General features: G+C 45.3%; 1 protein-coding gene across 1 annotated transcript in view; it reads right to left on the reverse strand.

The window, feature by feature from the left end:
* Positions 1–24015, reverse strand: part of FAM227B (family with sequence similarity 227 member B) — a 428344-nt gene that overhangs the window by 287936 nt on the left and 116393 nt on the right. Inside the window, exons 10-11 of the mRNA XM_075858036.1 lie at positions 4117–4243; positions 1663–1779 (exon numbers count right to left, since the gene is read on the reverse strand). Coding sequence (XP_075714151.1) covers positions 1663–1779; positions 4117–4243 — 244 coding nt within the window. The remainder of the gene's footprint in view (positions 1–1662; positions 1780–4116; positions 4244–24015) is intronic.

Consider the following 24015-nt stretch of genomic DNA (forward strand, 5'->3'; position numbering starts at 1 on the left):
AATCCCTGGCAAGAGCATCGGCAACACTCTGGCCGGGGATTCCGATCCTGGGGTAGCCATGACGGCAGCATAAAGCACCCGATGGCAGAGTGGGCACCCTCATGGGTAGTGGGTCCCAGCACTTGACTGGGTTCGCTGGGTACGGATGCCGGCCCTGTGGATATAGACTAAGGGCTCTTTTACATGTTCAGATTTACTGCCTGGTAATAAGCTTCAATTGACGATAATAACATGTCGGTGGGCGCTCGAAAGCCCCATTTACATGGAGGAATGATTGCAAGTATGGGGACAAACAATCATTAATATTTTTGTTCATCCTCATAAGTTTGCATATTGTTGCCAGCACATCCCGTTTACATGGGTAGATGTGCTGCCGACAAACTATCATTTTTTTTTTTCTGCTGCAAAAAAAATTATCGGGATCAAGGATTCATACGAACGCTCGGCTGTGTAATTAGGCCTTAGTTAAAAAGCAACACAACAGGGACAACAATGTAACTTTCTATAAACAGTAGATACACAGTTTATCTCTCGAGAAGGACATTAAAATCTTTTAGTCAGAGTCACAGGTTATTTTTATCATTACCTAGAAGTCAGTGGTGAACAAAGTCAGCAGAGGGCCCCCGTGCAAGAACAGTTTATGGGCCCCTTGCTCTCACATCATCGAGCATCCCACCTTATAATAGATAATACCATTTATGTCTCCAGCAATCCACCAGTAATTGTGAGCTATGAAATTCATTAGCTCAGCCCCTAACATGCAATCTACTAGACAGTAGGGATCTGCTTGATGCTTTTTAGGTAGCAGAGGGCCCCGATACCTGCTGGGCCCCTCTGCAGCTGCACACACGCATATATGGTATGTCTACTCTTGCTAGAGGTTAGGCCTCGATCACATCAGTGTATGGTTCCATTTGGGGTTTCTGTTCATCCATTCCGTCATAGGAACAGAGGAATGGAAAGCCACATGGAAACCATAGCTTTTCGGAAACAATAGCATAGTCGGCTAAAAGTCTGGATGATGAACTCCTGTATGCGATACACTTTTACTATGTTCCAATTTCATGTTTGTTTTTAGATCAAATATTAAACAATCAAATCACACAATATATACAACTATTTCAGATATACCAACACCCAACAAACAACCCTTCCACCAACTCATCTACAGCGGAGAAGAAAGAGAAAAACTTTTGCTCTACAGCTAGAAAGTCTATACAAGGTTCCCCCAAACTCATAAATAAATGGATTTGATTAACCTTAGTGTAGTAAAATTTTTAATTAGTAAAAATAGTAAACATCCTTTTCTTCCATTCAAGTATAGAGGGAACATCCTTAGAAAGATATTTGCTTGCAATTAAATTTACAAGCCACATATAGTGCTTACTATACTGCTAAATCAGGAGAAAGGTTGAGCGTATCAGACCTAAATTGAAAATTAAGTTGATGTCAAGTTGAAGGGAAAAGAGAAGAAAAACAACCAGTAACAAGATGGATGCATTTGATCACAAAAGACTTTATTAGCAATCACGAAGGATCAAAAAAATCTGCCATGTGTAAACTTAACCTAAAGTTAACCAAAATGTTATAATAAGGGGAGGCATTCATACCCATATTGTATGTATAAAAAAAAGAAAACATTCATTGCAGATGTGCACATACCGGTTAGTTGGTGATTTTGAGATGTGTTAACATTTTCATTTGAGTTTTGATAATTTTTCCTGGAATCAAGGAAACATAAATCCCATTTTTCCCAGGAACAAGGCACTGGCTTTATACCTGGAAAATAAGCACCCTATTATTTTCCTTTTTTATGGTAAACAGTATTTTAATTAATACATATATACAAATTGAACCATTCAATGCTCTACTTCTCATTGTAGCTTCATTTGATGAAAGAATATATTAGACTCCTAGTTATAAGTCTGGTGTATTAATATTAATATGAGTCTGGTGTATTAATATTTTACGCTCATTAACAATCATTGATGGACTGCTGCATATGCAGATACACAGCAGCCAGCCATCAATCAATGCTAAGACAGGCTCTTGGAGGCGGGATAGTGCCCCCCTCATGTATATACCGGATTTAAAACTATGAATATGCTGAATTTGTTAATTGCTCATATTAGATAAACGGCACAATATTTTATGTACCGTTTTGGCTAATAGGAGAGTGGGCCTATCCCCATATTATATTATGTCTTTATATAGGGTAGCATAGTCAGATGACAAATCCGCTTTAACCCCTTAAAGACGAGCAACGGATATTATCCGTCACAAGCAGGTGCTAGTTCCTGCATAGCGACGGATATATCCGTCACTCTGATCGCGTGGGTACTGCCAGTGTACGCGTGCGATCAGCGGCAGGAGCACAGCTGTAATACACAGCCAGGCTCCTGCCCAAACTTCCGGAATCGAAGCGCTCTCCGATTCCAGCAGTTTAACCCATTAGATGCCACTGTCAATAGCAACAGCGGCATCTAATGTGTTTGACAGTGGGAGGGAGCTCCCTCTGTCACCACATCGGCTGCCCCGCAACAATATTGTGGGGCGCTGATCGGTTTCCATGGCAGCCGGGGGCCTAACTAAGGCATGGCCTAATAGATTACCTGTCAGTTTTACACTGACAGGCATTAATGCTTTGGTATACTAAGTATACCAAAGTATTATATAAGTGATCACTAGATCGCATGGTAAACTCCCCTAGTGAGAAAAAAATAAGTAAAATAGTTAATAAAGTTCATGAAAAAAAAAAAAAGATTACAGTAAAAATAAAATAAAAACACTGTTTTTCCCCAAAAGTCGTTTTATTTAGTAAAAGTGTAAAACAAACATAATGACATACACATATATGGCATTGCCACGATCGCAACAACTCAAACAATAAAGTTAACACATTAATTGAACCGCCGGGTGAACGGCATAAAAAAAACCCGCAAAAACAATGGCAAAATTCCTTTTTTTCTCCCATTCCCCCCATAAATAATAAAATAAAAGTTAATCAATAAGTCCCATGTACCCCAAAATCATACCAATGAAAACTACACCTTGTCCCAAAAAAAACAAGCCCACATATGGCTACATCAACGGAAAACTAAAGAAGTTACGGCTCTTGAAATGTGGCGAAGCAAAAGCAAGTAATTTTTTATTTTAAAGGGTTTTTATTCTGCAAACATAGGAAAACATAAAACCCTTACATATTTGGTATCCCTGTAATTGTGCCGACGCATAGAATAAAGGTAACATGTTATTTATGGTGAATAGTGAACAGCGTAAGTTTATAACGTGAAAAACAATGCTGAAATAGCTGTTTATTTTCAATTCTTTCCTAAAATAAAGTCATTAAAAGTTAATCAATATATTATATGCACCCAAAAATGGAGCAATTGAAAAATATAACTTGTTCCGCAAAAAATGTCGATGGTACAAAAAAAAATAATTCTTTAGGCTTTATTCAGACGAACGGGAATTACGTCCGTGCAACGCGCGTGTTTTTCACGCTCGTTGTACGGACCTCATAGACATCAAATGATGTCTATGAGGCCGTGCAGCGTGAGTCCGCTGAAAAAAAGTCACGATATGTCCGTTCTTTGGGCGTTTTGCGCGAATCACGCACCCATTGAAGTCAATGGGTGCGTGAAAACCACGCATGTCGCACGGAAGCACTTCGCGCAACAGCTGTCAAAAGGATAAATGAAAACAGAAAAGCACCACGTGCTTTTCTGTTTACAAACATCCAAATGGAGTGTCATAATGATGGCGGCTGCGTGAAAAGCACGCAGCCGCGCATCATATGCTGCTGCCACACGGAGCTGTTAAGTGGCTTTTGCGCACGCAAACTGCCGCGTTTTTGCGTGCGCAAAAACGCCACGCTCGTGTGAATCCAGCCTTAGACTCTTAGAACACGCAAAAGGGCCTTGTCATTAAGGGGTTAAGATATTCTGGCCAAATTTTACATCTAAATATGTGATTTACTAATACAGATCTTAAAGACTTAATTTAGCAGGATTCAGACCGGTTACAGTTCCATAAACAGTTAGAGGTTATATAAATGAAACTACATTGTACCAAATCTTTTAAAATGGAGTCTACATGAAAAGGACTTGTACTTACCAGAGACCCACTGAAAAATTAGGTCAACTATTTCCGTTTTAATTTCTCCTTTAAATTGTGAACGAGACTGTGGGAAGGCTTTGTAAAATGCAGTGAATATGGCTTGCGACAAGTAGTCTGGATACATCTGCCAGAAAATTTTTAGATACAAAAATATATAAATATTTTCAAGAAGTAGAAGAAAAAAATAAATTTACATTATAAAAGTACAAGTTCTAAGATTAGGAATGGAAAGTAAAGACATTTATGGATTTGTAGAATGGTTTGTCAAAATCTGTTTCAAATATAAGCTTGCCGCAAACAATTCAGAATGCAGCCTCTTGTAATGTATCAAATAGTATGTTCTCTTATTACAAACTCCCTAGAGACGAGCATATTAACCTTTTGGTCGCCTGGAGCCCATGTGTCCGACGACAATGTTGAAGGACCTATGGGTGACGTCACGCTGTGTCTGCTGTGAAAGAAGCTGGGTGGGAACGATGAGAAGTGTATGATGCTGATTGGTCAGCGTCATACACTTCTATTCACAACGCCCAGTTGGTAAAAACACAATACACGCCCAGTTGGTAAAACGAGAAAACACGCCCAGTTGTCCATTAAAAAGCTAATTTGCATAAATATAAAATTGCTCATAACTTGGGCAAAAATGATCGTTTTAAAAAAAAACAAAACGTTGCTGTTATCTACATTGCAGCGCCCATCACATTCAATAGGAGATAGGGATTTGATAATCTGGTGACAGAGCCTCTTTAAAATGGGGGAGATTTAGCAAAAGTAGTGCAAACGAAATGTGGAAAAGTTGCCCACAGCAAGTGCGTTTGGTAAATATTGGCATATTGGTTGTTGCTTCATTGGTTAAATAATGGACCGAACATGTAAAAGCGTTCAGTGATTCACCATCTGGTTAATGCGACAAGGACCAGTATCCCAATACTGTGGAGACAAACTGCCCCTCCTTCAATCTCTCTATGGTTCAACAAAATACAGGAGATTATCAGAATGGGGGATCTCACCGCTTCACTCAGAAGCACTCACGTTAAGTTCCTCAAATACTGATAGCACTGGATAAGCTTCGAAAACTCTGCTGAATTTAGATCTCTCTCCTCTTCATAGTTGCAATAGTGATGATTTCCATCCTCCCCACCCATCCCTTTTTCTCTTCTCCCCACGTGCTTTGAAAATGAAAACACTGTATTACCATCTGACTTATTTCAGATTTCTTGCATTACCTAATTAGCTGTAATTGATTTTCTGTCTGCCAAAGATGTGGCTTGCAAGGCGTAAAAGTCTTGACATTTCTGTTTTTCATTGGAAAATTTTTAAATAAAAGTATAAAAAAAATTTGATTGAAGATACCGACAACTAATATGGCTGAACTTCTTATTACCGTTGCAAAACAAATCACAAAAAAACTGAAAAATGCTACTATCTCTGCAAGTAAAAAATCCACTAAGCAAGTTTTACAATTTGCATATGTGACATAACAAAAAGCAATATTTGATGAAGGAGTATAAGGCTGGGTTCACACCGAGGTTTTTTTACGCAGAAACCGCACCGCAAAACGTGCCAAAAAATGGTCGAAAATGCGTCCCATTGATTTCAATGGGAGATGGAGGCGTTTTTTTCCCGTGCTGGCGAAAAATGCTGCAAAAATCGGCGTGAAGGCAGAGGAAATTTTGAGGCAGATTTTCCTCCTCCAAAAAACTCAGTGTGAACCTAGCCTAAGAGGTGTAATTGCACCTCCACAGGGATTAAATTGTATTTGACCCTTTAATGACCAAGGGTCATTGATAGCCTTGTGTCCAGGTCAAATTTTCCATTTCTGATATGAACTTCTTTAACCCCTTGAGGACCAAGCTCATTTTGGCCTTCTGGACCAGACCGATTTTTTCAAATCTGACATGTCAATTTATGTGGTAATAACTTGGGAAGGCTTTGATGTATCCAAGACATTCTGAAAATGTTTTCTCGTGACATATTGTACTTTATCTTAGTGGTAAAATTTGGTCGATAAATTCATTGCTTATTTGTGAAAAACACCAACATTTTGAGAAAATTTGCAAACATTATGATTTTTCTCATTTTAAATGTATCTGCTTGTAAAACAGATAGTAATACCACACAAAAAAGTTACTATTTCACATATTCCATATGTCTACTTTATGTTGGCATCATTTTTTGAACGTCCTTTTATTTTTCTAGGACGTTACAAGGCTTAGAACTTTAGCAGTAATTTCTCACATTTTCAAGAAAATGTCAAAAGGCTATGTTTTCAGGGACCAGTTCAGTTCTGAAGTGGCTTTGAGAAGCCTATATATTAGAAACCCCCATAGATCACCCCATTTTGAAAACGGCACCCCTCAAAGTATTCAAAACAGCATTCAGAAAGTGTTTTAACCCTTTAGGCGTTTTACAGGAATCAAAGTAAATTAGAGGGGAAATTTATAAATTAAATTTTTTTTGCCAAAATTAGTTTCTAAAACACATTTTTCTGTAACACAGAAGGTTTTACCCAATAAATGTAACTCAATATTTATTGCCCAGATTCTGCAGTTTTTATAAATATCCAACATGTGACCCTAGTGTGCTAATGGACTGAAACACAGGCCTCAGAAGCAAAGGCGCACCTAGTGGATTTTGGGGCCTCCTTTAAATTAGAATATATTTTAGGCACCATGTCAGGTTTGAAGAGGTCTTGTGGTGCCACAGTGGAAACCCCATTTTGGAAACTCCACCCCTCAGGGAATTTATCTAGTTGTATAGTTAGCATTTTGACCCAACAGATTTTTTGCTAAATTTATTTGAATTAGGCCTGATTTACACGAGCGTGTGCGTTTTGCGCACGCAAAAAATGCTGCGTTTTGCACGCGTTTGTACTGCGTATGCACTGCGTATACGCAGCGTTGGTGCGTTTTAAAACCCGCGCACGACTAGCGTTTGAATCGCGCGTAAAAAACGCAGAGGGGATTAGTGGGACGCCCGCCTACAAATAGGCCAGCTGGCCCAACCCCTGCTTGCTGGTAGAAGTCTGTTTCGAACCTTATTTCCGCCTCTGCAGAAACCACAGTGTGTGTTTTTCCCTTCACGTTGGAATCGCCTTGACACCCGACTATTATGGCTTCGCCAGCGCTGGCGCGTGTGCTTCTTCTCTGGATGATCTCACGTCGGTTTGGCGAGCGCCGACACATGCTGCAGCACCAGACGCCTGGAAGAAGTCGCATTTGGGTTCATCCACTTGTGGCCCAACGTACAATAAAAGGCCATTTCCATACCCTGTATGAGGACTTACGCCGGCATCCAGACAAATTTCGAGCCCTCTGCCGCATGTCTGTGGCCACATTTGACCTTCTGCTTGAGCAAACTCGCTCTGGTCTCACCTACCAGAATACCAACATGCTGCATTTCGGCCGAGGAACGGCTGCTTGTGACCTTGAGGTATGTGTGAAGCTGCTAGAACTTAGTCCATGCCGCTGTCTGCTTCACCAGCCCCCCACTAACATGTGTTCTGCCTTTCTTTTTCTTTCTCGTTCTTTTCTAGATTTCTGGACAGGCAATAGTTATCATTCGTTGCATTTTGAATTTCTTTTGGGAGTCACCACCATTTCCTTAATTGTCATATCCACCTGTGTCGTGTTGTGGCAGAGGTTAAAGAGCACAGTCATGCCTCAGCCCACGACAGAACAGTGGCTAAGTATTTCAGAGGGATTTCTTAAAGCTACTGAATTTCCAAATTGCATTGGTGCCCTTGACGGCAAACACATTCGTGTGAGAAAGCCCCCACGCAGTGGCTCGCAATACTATAACTACAAGCAGTATTTTTCTATGGTATTGTTAGCCTTGGCGGACACTAATTATTGTTTCACTATTGTTGACATTGGCTCGTATGGAAGCTCGGCAGATGCACGCATATTCCGTACATCAAGAATGGGGAAGCGACTCGTGAATAGGCGACTGGCGGTGCCGGAACCCTCCATCCTCCCGGGCTCCATCGGGCCCCCAATCCCGTATGTAATCGTGGCGGATGAGGGGTTTGCACTCACAAGGCAAGTCATGCGTCCCTTTGCAAGAAGGGGCTTGGATGACCGTCGGCGCATGTTCAATCTCCGCCTGGGCCGAGCTCAGCGATGTGTGGAATGTGCCTTTGGCATTATGTCGAACAGGTGGCGTGTCTTTCTGTCAACAATGCAATTGTCCATGCAGAATGTCACACGTGTTATACAAGCGGGTGTAGTTCTGCATAACTTCTGCCGCATTAATGATGCTAACTTTGATGCAGAATATATCCTAACACATGCAGGCACCACTGACAATGTCCCGGTGATTCCTCTCGGCCGATCTGTCTCCTCCGGCCTTCGAGTGCGTGATACTTTGGCGGCATATTTTGAGTGCCCATCTGGACCAGCACCGTGGGGGGCTGATGACCTTTGAAGGGGTGTATGTTGTTTGGCGGCTTCCCTACCCACGTCACATGTGACCATTTTTTAATTTTGTGTTTTTTTGGGGTTGGTGTTGGGTTAGGGACTCGCAAAACATGAGGACCCTTGACGCGGGTTGCGAGCTTACATCTCTCGGGGTTTGAGCAGGACTTTAGACAGTTGCCGACTTACTTTCCCCAGATATCCTGTTGTGCCGACTACAGTTAGGAAAGTCCAATTGCAAGTGTACTTAGTTTGCTTCGGGGCCCATGGCAGGACCTAAACTTTGCCATCGCTTGCAAGCCATGTCAAACCCCGAGAGATTAACTAAAACCTCATATCACGTGGGTATGCATTGGCCCAAAAGGCCAGAAGTGTGTGAGAGTGTAGGAAAAGGAAATGTGTTGCAAACCTTGTGTTGTGTGGTATAAATGAATAACAACACGAATTCAAACCATTAACCATGAAACAGTTTATTTATGTCTTAGGACCAAACACAAACTTTTAGTAGCAAAGCATAGACACCAACATGGTGTAAAGTAATCCAAATCAAAACTATGAGCCCACAACAAACATGGCCAGGCCTGCACCACACACAACTGTGGCGTCCAAATATATTGGCACCAACACAGGTGTTGATATTGTTGTCCTGGGGAGGCATACGCCTGCATTTCAGCACCACTATGCTGGACCTGGAGCTGGGTAGGTTGTTCCTCGCCAGCATAGTGGTGCTGATGTTGTGGGTGGAATGTTGGCCCTGCGAAGTGGGGAGCCATAGGGCGCATGTACGGATGCGGCCGGCCCATCTGGGGGACAGGGTGGAATTGGGCAGGCACCTGGGGCGTGGATGGCGGCATGTATGCACTGCGCCATTGCTCTATCGCCGTGAAACAGATGTTTGGATTGTGGGGCGGTCTGCAAGCGTCGATCAATGTGACTATCGACGCCTGCAGACGGCCCATACGGTCCATGGGCACCAGGCGTAGGAGGGGGACTATGCTGCGGCCCAAGGCATCATTCCCGTCCTCTTCTGCGGCTCGCCTAAGATAGTCGAGGACCCGAGTATCGACCTGGGCAGCTGTGGAGGGCTGTGGTGCACGAACACGGCGACTGCGGGCACGCACGGGGCGCTCCTGTGCTGGAGAGGCGACGGGCCCTGCAGACTGGCCAGGTGCGGGCTCCTGGGGTGTCGGCTCGGGGCTGGGCGGCAGGACATTCGGAGCAGGAGGTTCGCGCAGAGACTCCCCCACGTCAGTCTCCTCTGCGGTGTCCTCCAAATTGTCGGTGGTTCTACAAGGAGAAAAAACCGTAAGAATACAATATAGAACATTGCCCACACCAACACGTTGGCAAACAGGACATTGCCAAACACACATTAGACACATGCAAAGGCATAAACTCTTACATGCGCATATCCACGATGTCCTTCAAGAACATGAGCTGCTTGGTGTAAATGTATGGGCGTTTGCGAGATGCCCCATCTCCGCTGCGACCCTTGTCACCCATCTCTCGCCTAAATTGATCACGGCAGCTCCGCCACCGTGTCTTGATATCTTGGACTGTTGGATGTAACAAAAACATAACACGCCATCAGAACTATCACCTCTCACTTCTAAATGAAGGGCCCTGCAGTGCCAATGACGTGGGACACGGGGATGCACCTGCTCCACCTAAGTTTCTCGTGCTAATGAGCGGACTACACATACAGGGCCCCCGGTCTTCCATAGGGATGACAGGCATTGACAGAAAATGCGTGGTACTCACCCAACCGAGTGCGGTCCCGGGTTCGGCCAGTCTCCCACTCTTGCTCAAACAGGTTCTGGGCAACCAACTCCCATGCGTCCTCCTTTACCGTCCTGTTGTGGTACTCCTCTGATCGGGTGTCCCATATTGCCGGATGGTCCTGGACAAACAGGATGAGGCGCTCGACATCCATCCCGCGTGGCATGGCAGTAGAATAGATGACACGCTGAAAGCAACCTTGACAGAGTCTCCAGGCACTGGCTAGGCTTGCCCCCTCGCACTGGAAACGCAGGCACTTCCTGGTTTGGGTTTGCTTTGTCTAGCTTTATAGACTCTTTTGCATGGACATAACAGCTCTTGCGTGATTTTCGCGCATGCAACGCAGGAGCGTCCGTGTGTCATGCGTTGTTTTCACGCACCCATTGACTTCAATGGGTGCGTGTTGCGTGAAAAACGCACGATTATAGAACATGTCGTGAGTTTTACGCAACGCACTCACGCTGCGCAAAAATCACGCATCGTCTAAACTGCCCCATAGAGTAATATAGGTGCGTACGACACGCGACACGCGTGAAAAGCACGCGCGTATATTACGCTCGTGTAAATGAGGCCTTAGTCTGTGAAAATGAAAATCTACTTTTTTTTCTGGAAAAATATAGAATTTCTAATTTTTGCAAGGAATAAAGGAGAAAAAGCACCCCAAAATTTGTAAAGCAATTTCTCCCGATTACGGAAATACCCCATATGTGGTAATAAACTGCTGTTTGGACCCACGGCAGTGCTCAGAAGGGAAGGAGCGCCATTTGGATTTTGGAGCGCAGATTTTACTGGAATGGTTTTCTGTGCCATGTCGCGTTTGCAATGCACTGGAGGGACCTAAACAGTGGAAACCCCCCAAAAGTGACCCCAGTTTGGAAACTACACCACTCAAGGAATTTTTCTAGGGGTATAGTTAGCATTTTGACCCAACAGGTTTTTTGATGAATTTATTGGAATTAGTCTGTGAAGATGAAAATCTACTTATTTTCTGAAGAAACATAGAATTTTCTAATTATTACAAGGAATAAAGAAGAAAAAGCACCACAACATTTGTAAAGCAATTTCTCCTGATTACAGGAATACCCCATATGTGGTAATAAACTGCTGTTTGGACCCACGGCAGGGCTCCGCAGTGAAGGAGCGCCATTTGGATTTTGCAGCGCAGATTTTGCTGAATTGGTTTCTGGGGGCCATGTCACATTTGCAGAGTCCTTGAAGTACCAGTACAGTAGAAATTCCCCAGGTGTGATCCCATTTTGGAGACTATAACCCTCAAAGAATTAAATTAGAGGTGTAGTGAACATTTTGATCCCTCAGGTGGTTTATAGATTTGATAAAAAAAAAAATTTTTTCCCAATAATATGTAGTTTTAGCTCATAATTTTTCATTTCCACATGGAATACAGGAGAAAAGACACCCCAAAATTTGTTACACAATTCCTCCTGAGTAACCCCATATGTAGTTGTAAACTGCTATCTGGACACACGGCAAGGGTCTAAAGGGAAAAAGCGAAATTTCATTTTTGGAGTGGATATTTTCCAAAATAGTTTTTTGATGCCATGTTGCATTGCGCTGCGGTACCAGTACAGTGAAAACCCCCGAGAAGTGACCCCATTTGGGAAACTACACCCCTTTAAGGAATTTTATCATGTGGCGTAGTAAGCATTTTGACCCCACAGGTTTTGCAGAAATTAGTACACAATAGATGTTGCAGATTGAAAATTGCCATTTCCCACATATATGCTATTTCAGTGCCCAATGTGTTGTGCCCAGCTTGTGCCACTGGAGACACACACCCCATAAATTGTTAAGTGGGTTCTCCAGAGTACAGTAATACCCCATATGTGGTCGTTTTGGCACACTGCCAGGCCTAGAAGGAGTGCCATTTGGCTTTTGGGGAGCACATTTTGCTAGGTAGTAGTTTTGTTTAGTGTTTTACTGGTGTTTGAGTTTATAATGTGGAGGCATATGTACATCAGGGTATATGTAAGCTGGGCAGAGTACATCAGGCACTGGCGTAGCTATAGGGGTTGCAGCGGTCGCAATTGCGACCAGGCCCTGAAGCCAGGGGGGCCCACGGCCCCCGCACCACATCAATAAAAAGTTACTATAGTAACTCGGGCCACGGGCCCCTGTTACTATAGTAACATACTTGACTTACCTTCCTGGTTCCAGATGGCAGCGGAGGTCCTGACGTCAAGCGCTGTGCGCAGCGCACAGCATCGAGACGACAGAACTCCCACCGCGGCCGAAGAGGAAGGTAAGGTTATCCCTGACTGGCGGGGTCCGACTCCCGGGACCCGCCAATCAGCTGTTTTGAAGGGGCCGCAGCACTCGTACGAGAGCTGCTCCCCTTCATTCCGGTCACACTGTGAATCCGTGTCGGCGATTCACAGTGTGAGCGAGTAGTGAAATGAAGGGGAAGCAGCTCTCGTACGAGTGATGCGGCCCCTTCAAAACAGCTGATTTGCGGGTCCCGGGTGACACATCAGCTATTGATGGCCTATCCTGTGGATAGGCCATCAATGTTTAGGGACTGCACAACCCCTAAGCCTGATACATCGTAGGCTTAGGGGGCCCATGAGACAGGATCACAGATTGTGTGATCCTGTCTGCTGGGCCCTGTATCTAAGCCAATCACATGGTAGGCTTAGATACATGGCCCATGTGTGATCCTGTCTGCTGGGCCCTGTATCTAAGCCAATCACATGGTAGGCTTAGATACATGGCCCATGTGTGATCCTGTCTGCTGGGCCCTGTATCTAAGCCAATCACATGGTAGGCTTAGATACATGGACCATGTGTGATCCTGTCTGCTGGGCCCTGTATCTAAGCCTACCACACTGTAGGTTTAGATACAGGGCCCCAGCACACAGTAATCTTATACTGTATAAGATTACTGTCTGCTGGACCCTGTATCTAAGCCTACATTGTGGTAGGCTTAAAGAGGCTCTGTCACCAGATTTTGCAACCCCTATCTGCTATTGCAGCAGATATGCGCTGCAATGTAGATTACAGTAACGTTTTTATTTTTAAAAAACGAGCATTTTTGGCCAAGTTATGACCATTTTCGTATTTATGCAAATGAGGCTTGCAAAAGTACAACTGGGCGTGTTGAAAAGTAAAAGTACAACTGGGCGTGTATTATGTGCGTACCTCGGGGCGTGTTTACTACTTTTACTAGCTGGGCTTTCTGACGAGAAGTATCATCCACTTCTCTTCAGAACGCCCAGCTTCTGGCAGTGCAGATCTGTGACGTCACTCACAGGTCCTGCATCGTGTCGGCACCAGAGGCTGCAGTTGATTCTGCAGCAGCATCAGCATTTGCAGGTAAGTAGCTACATCAACTTACCTGCAAACGCTGATGCTGCTGCAGAATCATCTGTAGCCTCTGGTGTCGATGTGTCCTCGCTCGTCTGACACGATGCAGGACCTGTGAGTGACGACACAGCGTGATCTCTGGAGAACACGGCTGTGTCTGCACTGCCAGAAGCTGGGCGTTCTGAAGAGAAGTGGATGATACTTCTATACACAACGCCCAGCTAGTAAAAGTAGTAAACACGCCCCGATGTACGCACATAATACACGCCCAGTTGTACTTTTAGTTTTCAACACGCCCAGTTGTACTTTTGCAAGCCTCATTTGCATAAATACGAAAATGGTCATAACTTGGCCAAAAATGCTCGTTTTTTAAAAATAAAAACGTTACTGTAATCTACATTGCAGCGCCGATCTGCTGCAATAGCAGATAGGGGTTGCAAAATCTGGTGACAGAGCCTCTTTAAATACAGGGTCCCACAGACAGTATCACACATGGGCCCTGTATCTAAGCCTAACACATGTGTTACTAATCATTTTTTGTGTGTTTTCTTACAGGTTCGGTCGTTGGACTACGTCGGATTCCAGGACTACTTCGATGACGGCTTTTTTTTTATTATCAAAAAAATTGTTAATGAGGGTTGTGTGGGTTTTTTTTTTATTTCAATAAAATATTTTTTCTATGTCTTTGTGTTTTTTTTTTAACTATATTTCTACCGCCTTAGTAATGGCAGCCGGCTGATTTACAGCGTCCATTGCTAAGGCGGGGCTTAGTGTTAGCCGATGCAGAGGCTAACACTAACCCCCTTTATTACCCCGGTACCCACCGCCACCAGGGGTGCTGGGAAGAGCCGGGTACGATCCAGTACCTGACCATCTGTAGTGATGGTCGGCCACTGGGGTGGCCGCAGGCTGGAATCATCAGGAGGGGAAAGGCCAAAAACAGTGGCCCTTCCCACCCTGGTGATGCTAGGCTGCTGCTGCTTTATTGTATCTGGCTGGTTATGAAAAATGGGGGGGACCCCACGTCATTTAAAAAAAAAAAAAAAAAATAATTGGAAAGAACGATGTGGGGTCCCCCCCAATTTTCATAACCAGCCAGATGCAACACAGCAGCAGCAGGCAGCATTACAAGGGTGGAAAGGGCCACTGTTTTTGGCCTTCCCCAGCCTAATACTACCAGCCTGCGGCCACCCCGATGCCTGACCGTCACTACAGATGGTCGGGTACTGGTTCATACCCGGCTCTTCCCAGTACCCCTGGTGGCGGTGGGTACCGGGGTAATAATGGGGGTTAGTGTAGCCTCTGCACCGGCTAACATTAAGTCCCGCCTTAGTAATGGAGGTTGTCAATCAGCCGGCGGCCATTACTAAGGCAGTGATAATAAAGTTTAAAAAGATACAAGCACATAGAAAAAATATTTAATTGAAATAAAAAAACACAACCCTCATTAACCATTTTATTGAGAATAAAAAAAACGCCATCATTGAAGTCCTCGTATCCGAAGTCCAACAACCGAACCTGTAAAAAAACCTCAAACACCCAAAAATAATCAGTAACACATAAAGAAGCAAAATTATTATTCTTACCTGTCCTGGGTCCAGCGCTGGAGACGCAATGTCAGCGAGCTGGGCCCTGTATCTAATCCAATCATGTGTGATACTGTCTGCTGAGCTGTGTATCTAATCCAATCATGTGTGATACTGTCTGCTGGGCCCTGTATCTAATCCAATCATGTGTGATACTGTCTGCTGAGCTGCTGTATCTAATCCTATCATGTGTGATACTGTCTGCTGAGCCACTGTATCTAATCCTATCATGTGTGGTACTGTCTGCTGAGCCACTGTATCTAATCCTATCATGTGTGATACTGCCTTCTGAGCCACTGTATCTAATCCGATCATGTGTGATACTGTCTGCTGAGCAACTGTATCTAATCCTATCATGTGTGATACTGTCTGCTGAGGCAATGTATCTAATCCTATCCATAGTTTATAGGGTCGTAGTGCTATAGATATGCTATGCTGTCTCATATACACACTTTTTTTTGGGCGGACACATGTATTGGGGCTATTTCCCTGACATTTTAAGCCCTGAGGGTATGTTCACACGGCAGCGTCTGTTACGGCTGAAATTACGGTGCTGTTTTCAGGAGAAAACAGCACTGTAATTTCAGCCGTAAAGGCATGTGCAGGCGTCTTTCGCTGCATCCATTACGGACGTAATTGGAGCTGTTTTTTTATGGAGTCCATGGAAAACGGCTCCATTTACGTCTGAAGAAGTGAAAGGCACTTCTTTGACGCGGGCGTCTTTCTTACGCGCCGCCTTTTGACAGCGGCGCGTAAAAAAAAATGACCGTCGGCACAGAACATCGTAAAACCCATTCAAATGAATGGGCAGATGTTTGCCAACGCTTTTGAGCCACATTTTCGGACGTAATTCAATGCTAAAACGCCCGGATTACGTCCGTAAATAGGGTGTGTGAACCCAGACTTAGTGACGCCCCGGCTGCTATTGCTGCATTGTTGGGTCACTTAGGAGACCCAGCGATGCAGCTGAAAGCTGCGGACCGTCGGCCATGAGAAGTTTGCGGGGGGGGGGGGCCAGTAAGAATTCTTGCATCGGGGCCCATGAGTCCTTAGCTACGCCCCTGACATCAGGGTATACGTAAGCTTTGTGGAGTACATCAGGGTATATGTAAGCTGGGCGGAGTACATCAGGGTATATGTAATATGGGCTGAGTACATCAGGATATATGTAATCTGGGCGGAGTATATCAGGGTATATGTAAACTGGGTGGAGTACATCAGGGTATATGTAAGCTGTGTGGAGTACATCAGGATACGTGTAAGCTGTGCAGAGTACATCAGGGTATATGTAAGCTGTGCGGAGTACATCAGGATACGTGTAAACTGTGCAGAGTACATCAGGGTATATGTAAGCTGGGCGGAGTACATCAGGATACGTGTAAGCTGTGCAGAGTACATCAGCAGGGTAGATGGCGCCCCGTGCGAAATTATCTTTCGGCGCCCCACGCCATTATAAAAAATGCCCCATAAAAAAGCATAATTTCTCCCCACAGTATAATGCCCTATATAGTGCCCCCACACAGTGTAATGCCCCTTTAGTGCCCCACACACAGTATAATAATAATATTTAATAATGTAATATATTATAACGCCTTCAAGGACACAGTATTTTGTCCTCTAATTGTGCCCACACACTGTTATGCCCCCTAAGTGCCACACACATTATATTGTCCCCTGTAGTGCCCCTACACAGTATGATGTCCGCTTAGTGGCCTCCAGAGTATAATGCCCCCACAGCCCCCCTAGTAGAAAGTGCCCCCTGTAGATTGTGCCGTACAGCCTCCCTGTAGACAGTGCCATAATCCCCCACCTCCTCCTTGTAGACAGTGCCATACAGCCCCCATCTGCCCCTTGTAGAGTGTCATACAGCCCCACCTCCCTCTTGTACACAGTGCCCCCCACCGCCCCCTTGTAGACGGTGTCATACAGCACCCACCTCCCCATTGTAGAAAGTGACATACAGCCCCCACATCCCCCTTGTAGAGAGTGACATACAGCCGCCATATCCCCCTTGTAGACAGTGCCATACAGCCCCCCCGCACCTCCACCTGACAGGATCCTTGCGTAGGCCGGCTTGATCCAGAGATGTCATCACGCCGACTGCGAGGGATCCTATCCCCGCGCCTCATAGGCTGCAGGTGCCTCTGTAGCCTACTACAGAGTTTCCCAACCTTTTCGGACTTGAGCCACCACATGAAAAAAAAAAATCCTCAGTGCCCCCCTACCAAAAATTGTTTAGAGAAAGACAGAAAATAGATAAAAATAAGCACTACATTCATAGGGTATGTTCACACAGCGTTTTTTGTAAGGCAGAAAAAATCTGCTTTTGAATTGACAGCGTTATTTGATGTGTTTTGGTTTTTTTTGCGTTTTTTTTTTAAGCCGTTGAAGCGAATGCAAAAGACGCAGCAAAAAAAGCTCCAAACGAGCGCCAAAGCTATTTTCTTCCTACTATTAATTTCAATTGGAGGTCAGAGGTGGAAACCACTTGAAGACCATCAGCCCCCCCCCCCCCACTCACAGTGAAATAACCATCAGCCCCTCCGCTCACAGTAAAATGACCATCAGCCCCTCCACTCACAGTAAGGCTGGGTTCACACACACTATTTACGGACATAATTCGGGCGTTTTAGCCCCGAATTACGTCCGAAAATGCGGCTTAAAAGCGTCGGCAAACATCTGGCCATTCATTTTAATGGGTCTTACGATGTTCTGTGCCGACGGTCACTTTTTTTACGCGCCGCTGTCAAAAGACGGCGCGTAAAAAAGACACCCGCGTCAAAGAAGTGCCTTTCACTTCTTGAGACGTAATTGGAGCCCTTGACTCCATGGAAAAACAGCTCCAATTACGTCCGTAATGGACGCAGCGAAAAGCACCTGCACATGCCATTACGGCTGACATTTCGGAGCTGTTTTCTCCTGAAAACAGCTTTGTAATTTCAGCCGTAACGGAGGCTGCCATGTGAACATACCCTAAAATGACCATCAGCCCGTCCACTCACAGTAAAATGACCATTAGCCCCCCACTCACAGTAAAACAACCATCAGCCCCCCACTCACAGTAAAACGACCATCAGCCCCCCACTCACAATAAAATGACCATCAGCCCGCCACTGACAGTAAAATGACCATCAGCCCGCCACTCACAGATGCCCCCTGTAGATAGTGCCACACAGCCCCCTTGTAGGTCGTGCTACACAGCCCCCTTGTAGGTCGTACCACACAGCCCCCTTGTAGGTCGTGCCACACAGCCCCCTTGTAGGTCGTGCCACACAGCCCCCTGTAGGTAGTGCCACACAGCCCCCTGTAGGTAGTGCCACACAGCCCCCTTGTAGGTAGTGCCACAAATGCCCCCTTGCTGCACAGCCCCCTTGTATGTAGTGCCGCACAGACCCCTTGTAGGTAGTGCCACACAACCCCCTTGTAGGTCGTGCCACACAGCCCCCTTGTAGGTCGTGCCACACAGCCCCCTTGTAGGTCGTGCCACACAGCCCCCTGTAGTTAGTGCCACACAGCCCCCTGTAGGTAGTGCCACACAGCCCCCTGTAGGTAGTGCCACACAGCCCCCTTGTAGGTAGTGCCACACAGCCCCCTTGTAGGTAGTGCCACAAATGCCCCCTTGCTGCACAGCCCCCTTGTAGGTAGTGCCACACAACCCTCTTGTAGGTAGTGCCACAAGGCCCCCTGTAGGTCGTGCAACACAGCCCCTTTGTAGGTAGTAGGGATGTCACGATACCAGAATTTGGACTTCGATACCAAAACGATACTTTGCCAACAGTAATAAAAAAAAGTTCTTCCATTTTCTGATGTGAGGCGCGAGGTGTGATGCTGAATTTAACCTCCATTTGCCTCACATTAATAGTAATTAACCCCATCATGTTTCTCAGTCATAATGGGTTAATGTGTGAGGTACATGATGGGGTTAATTACTATTAATTTGAGGCACATGGAGGTTAAATTCATCACACCACGGGCCTCACATTAATAAGTGAAAGAATTTTTTTTTTTACTTCTTTTTTACAGCGCACACATCATAAATGACGCAAAAAAATTGTTGTGCAGGTTATTACGGCCACGCCAATACCGAATGTGTGTATATTTTATGTATTGAGACTTATTTTAATGTTTATTGTAAAAAAAAAAGGCGTATGTGCATTTTTTGAAATTTAGCATTACTTTATGTTTTTACTTTATTTTTAAACTTTAATATACTGGCATACATCAGATATATGCCAGTACATTAGCCTGCATATGTATAGTACACAGGCAGTTGTTAGGACATACCTAGTATGCCCTAACAACAGGAAATATGGTAAGACAGCCCTGGGGTCCTTCAATAGACCCTGGGCTGTCTGCCCATATATGGCATGGCCCTCGATCGCGTCACAGGAATTCCCTGTGACGCGATCCAGGGGCATCCCCCCCTCCTCACTTTCCCCTGAATGCTGCAGTCAGCTTTGATCGCAAAATTCAGGAGAATAGCGGCGGAGATGAGCGGTTTCTCTGATCTCCGCCGTTATAGAGCGGGGCTGCGGCTGTGTAATAGTCATTGCCCCGCTCCTGACAGGAAGTGCACGCGCGGTCAGCATGAGGTGATGCGGCCGGCGCTGCACTAATGAGCGGCGGCGCAGACACTGAAGACAGAACACGGGGGTGTTTTGCAGTGCGGTCGCCATGTTCTGTCTTCAGTGCCGCCGCTCATTAGTGCAGCGCTGGCCGCATCGCATCATCCTCTCGGCGCGCCCTTGTCAGGACTCAGGAGCGGGGCAATGGCTGTATTACACAGCTGCAGCCCCGCTCTCACTCATCATGTATTACTATACTTAGCTGTGTGGCTCGAACCATTTGGGGATGCACAGTATAGAAAAAGTATCGAAGTTTGATGCATTGTGCATCCCTAGTAAGTAGTGCCACAAATCCCCCCCTTGCCGCACAGCCCCCTTGTAGGTAGTGCCACACAGATCCCTTGTAGTGCCACACAGCCCCCGTGTAGGTAGCACTCCCTTCCTGTAGATAGCGCCACTGTAGCTCCCTGTGGCTGGGGATTCCGCTCCTTGACGGAGTGCTTGATGTCTTTGTCCATATATGAACAGTGACATCGGGCAACTAACTCCTGAAGCGGAATCCCTGTCCACAGCGTTGCCGACGCTGTGACCGGGGATTCCACTCCAGGAGAAGCCCCTGACGTCTCTGTCCATTTAGTCGGGGGGGGGGGGGGTTGCTATCTACAGGGGTTCTGCAAAAAAATCTCCTCCTCCTCACATCCACTTCACGCTATGAGGAGGAGGAGAGAAAGCACGTCCGTGGCAGTTGTCCAGAGGAGTGTCGCGGCACCCCTGGAGGGTTCTCATGGGAACCACTAGCCTAGTAGATCGCAGAGCAGGGAGAAACCTCCCTGCTCTGCTATAGTGTTCAATAGTATCTGCGTCTTTAGCAGGGCCGTATTTACAACTCACGCTGCCCTAGGCACTAAGCCTGAATATAATCCCATTAACCCCTTAATGACCAGCCTATTTTAAACCTTAATGACCAAGCCATTTTTTACATTTTTCCATCGTCGCATTCCAAGAGCTATAACCTTTTTATTTTTGCGTCGACAGCTGTATAAGGTCTTGTTTTTTGCGGGACAAGTTGTATTTTTTAATAGCACCATTTTCGGGGACATATTATTTATTGATTAACTTTTATTAACTTTTTTTTGGGGGGGGAATAGAAAAAAACCTGAAATTTCGCCACTCTTTTTCGCATCTTAAATCAACGCCATTTACCGTGTGGTATAAATAACACAATAACGTTGTTACGATTGCAACGATACCAAATTTGTATAGTTTTTGTATGTTTTACTACTTTTACACAGTAAAAACGCTTTTTTTTCAAAATTATTTGTTTTTGTGTCTCCATATTTGGAGAGCCGTAACGTTTTTATTTTTTCGCCGATGCAGTTGTATGAGGGCTTTTTTTTTGCGGGAAGACTTGTTTTTATTGGTACCATTTTGGAGTAGATGCGACTTTTTGATCACTTTTTATCACATTTTTTTTAAGTCAGGATTCACAGAAAACAGTAATTTTTCCATAGTTTTTTATTACATTTTTTACGGCGTTCACCATGCGGGTTAAATAATGTAATAGATTTATGGTCGGGGTCGTTACGGACGCGGCGATACCAAACGTGTAACTTTTTTACATTATTTTGGTTTTTTAATAGTAAAGCATTTTGTAAGGGGAAAAGGTGGGTTTTTCATTTTTTTTTCAAATTTTTTTTTTTTATTAACTTTATTAAACTTTTTTTTAACTTTTTTACTAGTCCCACTAGGGGACTTTAATATGCGATTCTCCGATCGCTATTATAATACACTGCAATACTTTTGTATTGCAGTGTATTACTGCCTGTCCGTTTAAAACGGACAGGCATCTGCTAGGTCATGCCTCCGGCATGATCTATCAGGCATTCGCTCCAGGCAGACCTGGGGGCCTTTATTAGGCCCCGGCTGCCATTGGAGACACAGACACTCGGCGATCGTATCGCCGGGTGTCAGTGGGATGAGAGGGAGCTCCCTCCCTCTCACCAAAACCACTCAGATGCGGTGCTCGCTACTGTGCACCGCATCGGAGGGGTTAAACGGGTGAGATCGATACTTATATCGATCTCACACGGCAGAGCAGGGACGCCCCCAGCCCTCAGCTGCCTCTAGCAGCTGAGAGCAGGGAGATTTGACGGCTCCCTGCTCTGTTTACTTTATCCTGATGCAGTGCCGTAAAAAGGCATATGCATCAGAATAAAGTCCGTTAGTGGCGGTCACTAACGGGTTAAAGGCCTATTTAGTTTAGCCAATTATCATCATGATTCGCTAGTTTCTGACCAATTAGAATGATATTTGGTCAGTGTTAACAAAGGGGAAGATCAATGATAAAAACTTTGCTTATCGCTAATCTCAAATGAGAAAAAAAAAAGTAATACACCCGGCCGTAGTCATAGCGATGCGTATTCTGTTCTGAGCGTAGCCCGGCATCCAGGGATGACGATGCATCCCATGTGACAGCTGCAGCCAATCAAAGGCTGCAGCGGTCACATGGACTACAGCGTCATCGCAGGAGGCCGGGCTACGCTCAGAGAGGGACTACGGCTGGGACAATTCGCTTTTTTTAAAATTTATTTCTGCAGTCTTTCCGCCCAAAAAACTGCACCAAAATTTGGTGCTGTTTTTCAGGTGAAATTCTCTGCGGTTCTCAGGACGTATACACTGTGTGGTTTTACGTATCCGCCCTGTGTGTTCCTACCCTTATAATCAAGTTGCTCTCCCCACAAATATTATCTCTAAGGGCTTATTCAGACGAATGGGATATACGTCCGTGCAACGAGTGTGATTTTCACGCGCGTGACACGGACCTATATTAGTCTATGGGGCCGTGCAGACATGAGCGTGATTTTTACGCACCGTTGGTCCGCTGCATAAGAGTCACGACATGTCCGTTCTTTGAGCATTTTTCGCGCATCACGCACCCATTGAAGTCAATAGGTGCGTGAAAACCACGCATGCCGCACGGAAGCACTAACGTGCGAACAGCGTGATTCGCGCAACAGCTGTGAAAAGGATGAATAAAAACAGAAAAGCACCATGTGCTTTTCTGTTTACAAACATCCAAATGGAGTGTCATAATGATGGCGGCTGCGCGAAAAGCACGCAGCCGCGCATCATATGCTGCTGCCACACGGAGCTGTCAAGTGCATTTTGCGCAGGCAAAACGCCGCGTTTTTTGCGTGCGCAAAAGGCACACGCTCGTGTGAATCCAGCCTAAGGGTAAGGCCACACAGAGCGGCCCTGATACGGTCGCAACGCAGCTAACAACCACGCCGGCACCATGTTCAGTGCGGCTGTCAAACAGCCTGTTAGTGGCCGCACTTATTCCAGTTACATTCGCATGCGCACTGCCGCTCCATTCATTCTCTATGGGAGCGCCGGAGATAGCCGAGTGCAGTGTTCGGCTTTTTCCGGCGCTCCCATAGAGAATGAATAGGGGGTAAGCTGTTGTAATTTGCAAAATCGTGCGGCCATAAAGGGTATATTAATTCATGGCCGCACGATTTTGCAGATAAAGGGACGGTTTACCAGCGTTAACGTGCAGCTATGAATTAATACACCCTTTATGGCCGCACGATTTTGCAAATTACAACAACTTACCCCCTATTTATTCTCTATGGGAGTGCCGGAAAAAGCAGAACACTGCACTCGGCTATCTCCGGCACTCCCATAGAGAATGAATGGAGCGGCAGTGCTCATGCGAATGTAACCGGAATACCCCTTAACAAGGTATTTGACAGCCGCTCCTACATAGTGCCAGCGCGGCTGTTGGCCGCGTTGCGACAGTGTGAGGGCCGCTCCGTGTGGCCGTACCCTAAAGAATCTTTTCTCCCCATACATAACGCTAAGTTCCCCTCCCCCATGATTCATAATAAGCTCCTACACCACAAAATAAACTATACAGAAGTCCCCCTCCTCACAAAATACATGTATAAAGAATCCCCCCACACTCCTAAAGCATTTAGGGCAATGTCCCCTCACCTTCAAAATCGATCTGTAAAAAATACACACACACACACACACACAAAGTACCTTTAACCTAGTCTCCCCTCCCCCACAAAATCGATCTTTGCAAAAAAAAAACAAAAAAAAAAACATCCTGTTACACATCACTAAAAGCCCCCTCTTTCCTCCTCCCTCACACAGCACATAAATAGACATAGATTAAGCTAAAGCTGCTGCTCTTACCTGGCACTGGAGCTCCGTGGAGGAGTC

The sequence above is a fragment of the Rhinoderma darwinii genome, chromosome 3, assembly GCF_050947455.1.
Source record: "Rhinoderma darwinii isolate aRhiDar2 chromosome 3, aRhiDar2.hap1, whole genome shotgun sequence".
NCBI classification, from domain to species: Eukaryota; Metazoa; Chordata; class Amphibia; order Anura; family Rhinodermatidae; genus Rhinoderma; species Rhinoderma darwinii.